Source organism: Chrysoperla carnea, chromosome 3, assembly GCF_905475395.1.
Source record: "Chrysoperla carnea chromosome 3, inChrCarn1.1, whole genome shotgun sequence".
Taxonomy (NCBI): domain Eukaryota; kingdom Metazoa; phylum Arthropoda; class Insecta; order Neuroptera; family Chrysopidae; genus Chrysoperla; species Chrysoperla carnea.
Window position 1 is genome coordinate 12,334,817 of NC_058339.1, and position 10,148 is coordinate 12,344,964.

Here is a 10,148-nt window from a genome sequence, read left to right on the forward strand (position 1 = left end):
TGGAAAACTATGGATTTAGGTAGTTTTGATCATGCTGATTATAAGTTCTTGTGGACTCAACCTTCAAAAACCTTTCCCTTCCGAGCTACGACCCTTCAAATGTTATGCCTACTTAAAATTTTGATTTTTGGTTTCGGTTAAAATTTTTTGAAAATTAAAATTTTTCTCTTCGTTAATTTTTCAGATAGTTTCCCTTCAATATTTTATAAACTCTGTGTACGAATCAATAATAAGATTAACACCATTTCTGAACAAATGTATTTTATTGTAAAATGTTAATTTTTTCTATGTTTTGTGGTTTAAAATAAAATTAGTGCATATTATTAATTTTTAAGATTATAAATGATTTAAATTTTTTTTGTTTGCTTGCTTTCTTAACTATAATTAATGAGAGTTTTTCTACAAAAACATTTCGTTTCCTTACTTTTTGAACTAAAAAATTGAATACTTCATCGATTTGGCTAGTCAACGTGTTAGGTAGCACTAGCGCAATTAACCAAGTTGGCCAAAATTTCTGTGCCATATTTATATTCTCCATTTGCCGTAAACAAAAAACAATTGCAGAGTTTGATGAGGAACATATGTTCTGCCATCAGATTGGATCTTGGTCTTCGGGGTTTTTTCCTCTATTGCCTTGAAAACTTTATTAGGCTAAAGCATTTTTCCGTAGTTAGCGTGTTTTTTTCGATTGAATGCAATACTGACATATCTTTAAGTCGCATTTCCTCCGAAAGCTGACGATTTTCGAAAAAATGGTTTAGATGAAAAGGATCAACTTACTAATTTACAGTGTTTTTCTATCTCTTATTGTTTAAGATCTAAATTGGCTATTAAAGAAACCCGAAGAACTAGATCCATTCTTATGTCAGAGAATGACATCCCCGATCAAACTCTGCAACTTTTGTTTAGGTTATTTTTTGATTGGTTAACTACAAAACGAACTATTAGCCATTATAGATTAAAATGATCCCCGCTGTATATGTAAGAAGGGTTCCACGAAGTCCTTGTATCCTGAACATGAAACGTAGAGATATGTTGAAAATTTCGATTTCGGACCCATTACAATAACTTCCTATACTAGGAAGTTAACAAAAACACATTTTTTCATGGCTCACACTGTACATGAAATACTAATATCCAAAAACATAAAGGTATACAACCAGTATTTAATTGCTTTAGGGCCAATATAAACATTTCTTTAAAAAGTATACCTAATATTTCTTTATTTATCATAATATTTTATACATCATAATATTATTATTATGGGTAAGCAACCAACTCCTGAGCGTATAAAATATCACACTAAATAAATCTGGTTCATTGGATTGGTATAAAAATATTTGTAATGGCTATCAAACAAAAATTAATATTAATTTAGTAATAAATAATCAGTTGAATTAAATTGGATAACCAACCAATAATAGGTAACTAATAATAACTATAACTTGTACAACAACTTTTATTTTTATTATTAATGATAACAGCAACGATAATTTTATTACATATTTATAGAGATAAACAAATAGATTTTAAATTAGAAAGACTTGAGAAAGAAATTATATTTTATTGAAAGTCATACCTTTTATTATTGTAGATATATACAAAATGTTCGATTTACATCTAGGCATATAAATATCACGAGTATGACAGAATACATGCATAAAGTAATGCATCGAAGTGAGAGATATTATATACGTGTGTTGAAGCTTCGATATGAGTTTAGATAGTTGTAAGACGCTTGGAGAGTTGAATAGATGAACTACAACAAAAAAGCCACGATACAAGTCACTTTTGTAATTCCATATAACACATAAAATACCTCTTACTTATATGCATTGCTTAACGCTTGTACTCTGTCATACTCGTGATATTTATATGCCTAAATGTAAATCGAACATTCTGTATATAAATATAAGTGCCTACGTAGTCTTTAGGAAGTTATTTCAATAATAATTATGTCTTGCCAATCAAGTGTCTGTGTCAATATTTATATTTTATTATTATTAAATAACGGAAATAATGCGACTAATTGGGGGTTTCACTTCGAATTTCTCATACCGCTGATTATGAAAAGGATTTGCCCAAGAGTAATCTGATAAATTTTGCTTTTTTTTTCATGACTTTGAAGTTAGGAAGAGAACGAGTTTTTTCCCATATTAAGGAGTGAATTTCCCGAAAACGTGACGAATTGAAATGATTTTTCGCTCAGATTCGTATTTATCACATCAAAAATCTTTCAAAAAATCAACTCATGTTTCTGCAATAAAACTTGTGTTGACTGATATAATTATTAATAATTGACATTAATTGACGAGTCGTAAAATTTTTAATTAAATTTTGATACATAGCTACTGTACTTTCAAAAATATATCTTTTATAGATCGTAAATTAATTTAATGAAATTATGAAAGTATTATTTGCAAACAAAGCTTTAAAAAATAAATAACTCATTAACATTTATTACTCGAAAAACAGCGGAATCTGTTTACGGAATATCTCGGTTTTATTATCAGATTATCATCAGATTCATTAAATGTTAGAATAATTTATGTAAAATCAATTAACTGGAAATTTTTTTTATAATTACTTAAGTTTTTAGTATTTTGAGCATAATAGTAGAATAGACGGTAAAAGGTCGATCTTCCTGATAACCAGAAGAGACATATTTTAGATGAAATTTTAATGATTTTTAAACACTTCTATCATAGCTTTTCTATCGAAAAGTGTTCAAGGTTATTTTTAGTTAAATTAATTTCATTTTATTTTTCTTGAGCGGTTTTTTTCAGGCAAGCCTGTACCATTATTTTAGAAATTAAATTATCTTTTTTCTGATACCAATTTCGATTGGCTTACAGATCGGTGCAGATCTATTTTTACCACATGAAAAGGTAAGTAAATTTAAATAACAACACCGATCTTTTAATCGAAATTGGTGTCAGAAGAAAGATAATTTAGTTACAAAAATAATGGTATAAGTTTGCCTACATAACCTTTCATGAAAAAAATTGATTAAAATTAATTTAGTCAAAAATAGCCATGAACTTTTCGATATAAAAACCATGATAGGAGTGTTTAAAAATCAATAAAATTCCATAAAAAATATATCTCATGTGATTATCAGACGGGTGAAGATCAACCTTCTTATACCGTCTCTTAGACTATAATTAATTATATTCATGATTTGAAACTATTTAGAGGGGCGTATATCCGTAAAAAATCTGGTCCAATTTTTTAAGAAAATTTGCTAGCTGTCAATTTTGAACCAAGAAAAGGTATTTTTATGGATCGTTTTACGTCGATAAGGTGACTAAGGTCTCTTGCAATTTTTTCGTAAAACTCGCACTTTTTCCGAGATATTAACTAAAAACTTAAATGTTTGAGCTTCACATAAATTCTAAAATATCTTTAAATTTCTTTTAACAAAAACCGGAATGATAATTACAGATTATTTCATTCTTTACTTTTTAATCGTTAATAAGAAGTAGTTTTTACTTTTTCCTATTATATATTAAGCAGCTGTTAAAAAATAAATTGGACAAGATTTTCTCCTGGCAAACTATTGATCCTTATTGAGGGACGTATTTTGAACGGGATTGTGTAAAGAAATCGTATCCGAAATTAGTTGGCGAAGAATATACCCGTATGTGCTCCTCTTTTGAAACTACTACTCATTAATATAAAAGTACTAAACAACACAACTGATTGTTTTTTTAAAAGCATGCATGTTAATAAATATGTATGTTTCACAATATATGTACTCGTATGTATGTAAATTCATTTTTAGTATATGCACCAAAAATTTTTTAATATCATTCTACTTAAAAACACTTGTGCATAATTTTCAATGCAAATGACCTAGTTTCTAGTAATATTTATACAATGTGTCACAAAATTTAACTATCAAAGTATATGAACCAAAAATACTTCCTGACAAAAATCGAGTAAAACGCGATACAATCGTACTGAAATTTTCTAAAGAATAAATTGGCAGTACACAGTCGGTGTGTGTACTGAAGTCGTGTGAGTACGACCCCTGTAGTCACCACGACTAACTTCCCAGAGGGAAAAAACCATTAAAAAAAGGTCTTGTTAGCCTTCATAGATTATTCTTCGAACATGTACTGCAGCTTATGCTGGAACGATCATTATCTCCATAGAAAAATGATGTTGTTTTATCCACTTTTCAGATTCTGTTTATTCAGTTTTTTTATTACCATTAAAAAACGGCTCAACTAATTCTGCTGAAAACTTTTTAAGTTCTTAAATACGCGATTACGCGGTGAATAAGCCCAGTCACATGTTAATGTCATAACTGGTTCGCGAGATAATCGAGGCGAAAAAATCCGAACGAACATACGCACATACGTACACACACACTCACATATAGACATCACATTGAAAAGGTTTGATTCGGATATTGCGACCTTGAAACCGCGGAAATATGTAAAGTTGGAGCTTTTCAAAATCGGTCCTATTACATTAACTTCCTCTGGGAGTTCTAGATTAACTCCCTATTGAATTTTGTTAATTCGTCGTTCTCTTCCAAAACCATTGGCCCATTTTAAATATAAAAGCTTAATCTTAAAGCTTAATACGTCAAATACTCCAGTTTGAGAAAAAAAAAAGAGGGACTGAGCCTAATTTGTCTCAGGTCCTAAGACCTTAATCGTCTATATAGGAGCCTTAGAAAAAAATATACTTTTACTTCATAGTGCTTTCACAGTTTGCTATTTAAACAGTATCTTTTTGACTTAAATTCTTTTTAATTTTGGTGTATTACACATTTCGACTGATGATGATAGCACATTATAAAAGTTTGTCCTAAAATTTTAAGCTACCTTGTATTGTGATGCATGTATGTACAGCTGAGCTGATCTTCGTTTGATCACGGTTCTTGTGTTCGAAACTTTCTGATTAAAAATGAACCATTTATTTACTATTATAACAAATACACTTGTATTTTACAACAACAAAGTCTATTCAATTCTGCACATCAGAACTGTAAAAAAATTAAAACTCATGACAATATCATTTACGACAATATGCATGCAGATCATAGAATGTTCGTCCAAATATATATACAGGTTGACCCATAAATATCGCATTCAGTGAGCAAAACAACACTGACTCTCTGTTTTCGCTAACTATCACCTATGGGATTAATTCCGGGACCAGGACACCAATCTTGAAATCTATTAGAGCTAGGTTAATTTTGATCACAAATTTGAAATGTATGACCCAAATTTAGTAGAATTACATACTTGGTTTATCAAAATTGGATAAAATTTGGATGTGATAGAGCAAAATTAAATTTTTTGGATTCTGATGACGTCATAAAGTTAAAAAATTTGATTTTTTTGATAACAAAGGCAAATTTGATCCGATCATCTTGGAATTTTTTTTAAAACCCACTAATTTTGGGTCATTCTTTTCAGCTGTGAAGTCAGTTTTTTGCTAGCTTTCACTGACGTGCTAAATTCCGGGACCAGGGCTCCGCATTCTTGAAACCTGTAAGAGCTAGGTTAATTTTGATCACAGATTTGAAAAGTATGACCCAAATTTATTAGGATTACATACTTGGTTTATCAAAATTGGATAAAATTTGGATGTGATAGAGCAAAATTAAATTTTTTGGATTTTGATGACGTCATAAAGTTAAAAAATTTGATTATTTTGATAACAAAGGCAAATTTGATCCGATCTTATTGGAATTTTTTTTTAAAACCCACTAATTTTGGGTCATTCTTTTCAGCTGTGATGTCAGTTTTTCGCTAGCTATCACTGATGTGCTTAATTCCGGGACCAGGACTCCGCATTCTTGAAACCTGTAAGAGCTAGGTTAATTTTGATCACAGATTTGAAAAGTATGACTCAAATTTATTAGGATTACATACTTGATTTATCAAAATTGGATAAAATTTGGATGTGATAGAGATTAATTTCGAAAATAATGGTTTTGTTCAAATGTCCAGCCAATAAAGTTACGGAAAAAAAATATTTGAACCAAATTTCATAAATATTTCTTATTAAGATTTATTAGATAAGATCAAAATTTTAATATGAATTCTGCTTTGTTCTTACAGAATCATAGATCAATAAAAAATGCGTTCGATGGAATTACGAATGCCACCTTCATCAGGCGGTGGATCAACAGGGTTAAGTAGCATGAGTAGTGCAGCGAGTGGAGGCTCAGATGGTGGTTGTAGTCCAGCCAGTAGTGCAGGTGCACGTGCACCATGGTTAGAAGATGAGTGTGAAGATATTGAAGTAGACGATTATACGACTAAACGGGGCGGTCTAGGTAAATCTGGTCAAGGTAATTATACCATATTTTATAATAATGTACTCTACTACATGGATATGAGTGTATTTTTATTTTTTCACATTTTAATGAATGATAATTATAATAAAACTAGTTATTTGAATAATTTTCTAAACATATGATTTAATAAAAAAAATGTATCTTGAATCACAAATGTATGCAAAATATTGGCTAATTTTGCCTCAAAGGAAATTGTCATCATGATCTCACATGCACACTTTTTATATCATGTAATATCGTATAACCGTGAACACATAATAATGCGAAATTTTCATGATTTGTCGTTTCCCCTTTTGAGGATTTATAAAGGCAAATTTGGTTATAAATAGACAGCACGAGTGACGAAATTATGGAATTCGAATTTTTCCTTTTGTTCGTGTTTTTGAACTTTTTTTATTAACCTCCGAAACCGAAAAAAGGGTTGTTATAAGTTTGACCGCTATGTGTGTGTGTCTGTCTGGGGCAACGTAGCTCCCAAATGGATAAAACGATTTTGATTTTTTCGTTTCGTTTGAAAGGTAATTTAATAGAGAATTTTCTCAGCTTTGTTTCAAGTGCGAGCTTAGGGTTCTGTACCCGTGCTGTTTTTTCCCTTTAGCACTCTCCAAACTAAACCGATTTACTTGAAACATAACTAAGAACAGTCTTCATTAATTTACCTTCCAAGCCAAAAAAATAAATTCAAAATCAGTGCATCCGTTTAGAAGCTACAGTGCCACAGACAAACACACATGGCAGCCAAACTTGTAAAATCCCTATTTTTGCGTGAAGGATTAAAAAGTACCTTCGAGTTCGAGAAGGGAAAATAGATCTATTCGTAAGAGAGAGAAAAAATTTAAGCCCAAAAAAATTTCCTTGTTTAATAACAAACAACTTTAGTTTGAAGTTTTGTCGACCTTTCCAATGTAAGACCGAGATCTAATCTTAAATTTTTCTAATTTTTGTAGATTTATCAGATAGTTCGGGTAGCGAAGAAATTGGTGGTAAAAAAGGACGAGGCAAAAGAAAAGCTAACGCAAATAATAATGTAACGAATAATACTAGTGGAACAAGGAGGCGGCGCAGTGGTATATCAGCTAGAGAGAGAAATTTACGACGACTAGAAAGTAATGAACGGGAGCGAATGAGAATGCATTCATTAAATGATGCTTTCGAAGTAAGTTTCTTAAATTAATAGATTATAAATCTTATGGTTTGACAATAGGCTTTTTCATCATGTCATAAGCGCAAGTGCAGAGTTTATTTTTTCGTACTGACAGCAATAAGTAGGACTAAGCTAGAAGATATTTGCTATTCATTTTATCACATTGGCTATAAATCATTTAGTACGAAACAAATGTGAATCGTGATTTTAAAATGAAAAGCCCTATATATAAACTAAACTCGGTCATATAATTCCCCTCACCTGGCGGTAATAATTCGTACTGATTAAAGCAGGAAGTGGGTCCGTTTTCAGTAGTTCCAATTAAGACTAGCCGATGGCAATACTTCTACTTACCATTTTTAATGGTCAATACAAACATTCAAATGAAATAAACTCCGTCAACTGGCGATAATAATTTGTGCTAAATAAAATAGAAACTAGGCCCGTTATCAGTAGCTCCAATTTAGACAACGATATTACTTACCATTTATCAATATTATTCATTGAAACGTTCCTTTTTGTTAATTTGCATAAATAGTCAAATACTAGTTTTAATATTTTACATTTTTATTAATCAAACAAATTATTGTTCACAGCAATTACGAGAAGTTATACCCCATGTGAAAATGGAAAGAAAATTATCAAAAATAGAAACATTAACATTAGCAAAAAATTATATAATGGCACTAACGAATGTAATTTGTGACATGCGAGGAGAAGAAAAACATTATACGTAAGTAAATTAATAAAATTAAAGTTACCACATCAATCACAAAATCGGAAGATATCCTCATCTCGTGAGTTTCATTTTTATTTACATAAAGACGAATGAACTAGGACGTAAACAATTCCGCCACTCCTGGGTAACATCGCACTGGGTAACATTCATCCCAAACGACTTTCAATAGTAACAAATTAATGATTTTTCATAAGTGGGTTGTTGATTTAAAAAAAAGTCTAAAAAATAATGGGCTCTTTGTACTTCTAGCCCTAGCCCCCGAAAAAACTATATCCACCCCTGTAAATAAGTTTAAATTATTAATAAATTTCAATATAAAATGTTTAATTTACAGTTTCCTAGATATGGAAGAAGAAAGTGGTGGTGAACAGGATACAGAACGAATGTTAACTGAATCGGAACCGAATAACAATTCACTTTTTCATGAAAATTTCGAACCATCATCACAATCAACGCAACTATAAAATTATAATTACCATAATATCTGCGTACTTAAAAGAATTTATTTAAAAATATTATTTTTTAATTCAAAAAGTTATTTGAATTATTAATATTATTTCGTCATTAAAATATATTAATTATAAATCCGTCCAATTACTATAATAATTATATAATGTGATTTTATTTATACCTCCCAATAAAATATATTTTAAATAAATATTGTTAATTAATTAATTGATAATCAGGGATCAAGTCTAAGGAGATCGTTTGTATAATTCAAATTTTTATTCTTTCAAGGTGATCGTAGTCAAATGTGAAACAACTTAGAAAACGAAACACAATTTAAATGTTTCACAACTACGCTCCTGTTAACCAATTTAATTAAGTTCGTTGGAAAATGAATATTACTTATTACCATTAAGTTTTTAATTATTTCAAATGAATGGGGCGTTCCTATATACTTAAATAAACCCATTAAAAGGTATAAAAACGATTTACTAATATTATAAATATTCTCAAAATTATAACAGAATTTCTAGTCGAAAATGAACGCAAAGCAAATGCAAAAAAAAAAAGTTGCTTAAACAGATGTGTGATCACGTGATGGTTTTAAATATATTTTTTATGAAGGAACCAAAATCAAGTGTGCTCGAAAAAAAAAATTGTGTATAGATCTTTTCATCGATTTGCTTTTGTTTCGGACAGTTGTCGAAAAACTATTGGGATCCGTCAAATGGGCATATGCCGCCTGGTGTCAGAACTTGTAACTAGGATGAGGGATAAATTTCTACGGAAATAGCACATATAAATCGTAAAGTTGTTTATTAAAATTAGAAATTGCACATAAAACTGTAGAAACTATGGTAAATTTTCCCTAATCGGCGCCATGTTTTTTAGCTCCTCCCATTTGACGGATCTCAATTCAACCTAAGAAAGTTAATACAGTGCAACCTCGATATAACGAATCTGAAGGGAACCAGTAAATATTCGTTATATCAAGTAATTCGTTAAACTGAGGTTTGTTATATTGAGGTTAAGTTGGTCTAAAATTCGTTATAAAGAGGAAAAAAGTGTCGGAACCTCTTGCGACATGAATTACATACTATGGAGTATACTAACTGTCATATATTGGTGGGACTTTATACGTTATATAAAGGTTTTGAATTGACGAATTTCGTTATTTAGAGGTATTTAAATTTTTTATGTAGTTGAAAATTCGTTATAAAGAGGCTGTTCGCAAAAAATATTCGTAATGTAGAGGTATATTTTATATTGACTCTTATGGACAATTCAAGGGGATTGCGAAAAATTTGTTAAATCGAGGAATTCGTTATATTGAGGTTCGTTATATTAAGGTTGCACTGTAATATTTTATTTTTTTCAAGCAGTGCTTTTTGACAAGGATAGAAGATATAAGATATGTCTTTACTTGATTGAAAACTTTCCGCAACAAAAGAGAATCATTTTGTAAATGAAAAGCCCTATTAAATTTCATTGCTTGT

General features: G+C 30.2%; 1 protein-coding gene across 3 annotated transcripts in view; it reads left to right on the forward strand.

The window, feature by feature from the left end:
• LOC123294501 (protein dimmed-like) overlaps window positions 1-8,701 on the forward strand; it is a 73,091-nt gene extending 64,390 nt beyond the window's left edge. For 2 of the 3 annotated variants that reach the window (XM_044875551.1, XM_044875550.1), the window contains 4 exons: window positions 6,084-6,316; window positions 7,270-7,478; window positions 8,063-8,199; window positions 8,540-8,701. In XM_044875551.1, the coding sequence (XP_044731486.1) occupies window positions 6,103-6,316; window positions 7,270-7,478; window positions 8,063-8,199; window positions 8,540-8,669 (690 nt within the window). In that variant the 5' untranslated portion in view covers window positions 6,084-6,102 and the 3' untranslated portion in view covers window positions 8,670-8,701. Of the gene's footprint in view, window positions 1-1,319; window positions 1,425-6,083; window positions 6,317-7,269; window positions 7,479-8,062; window positions 8,200-8,539 lie in introns of those variants that run through there. The other variant, XM_044875552.1, reaches the window with a different exon arrangement.
• The last annotated feature ends 1,447 nt before the right edge of the window (window positions 8,702-10,148 follow it).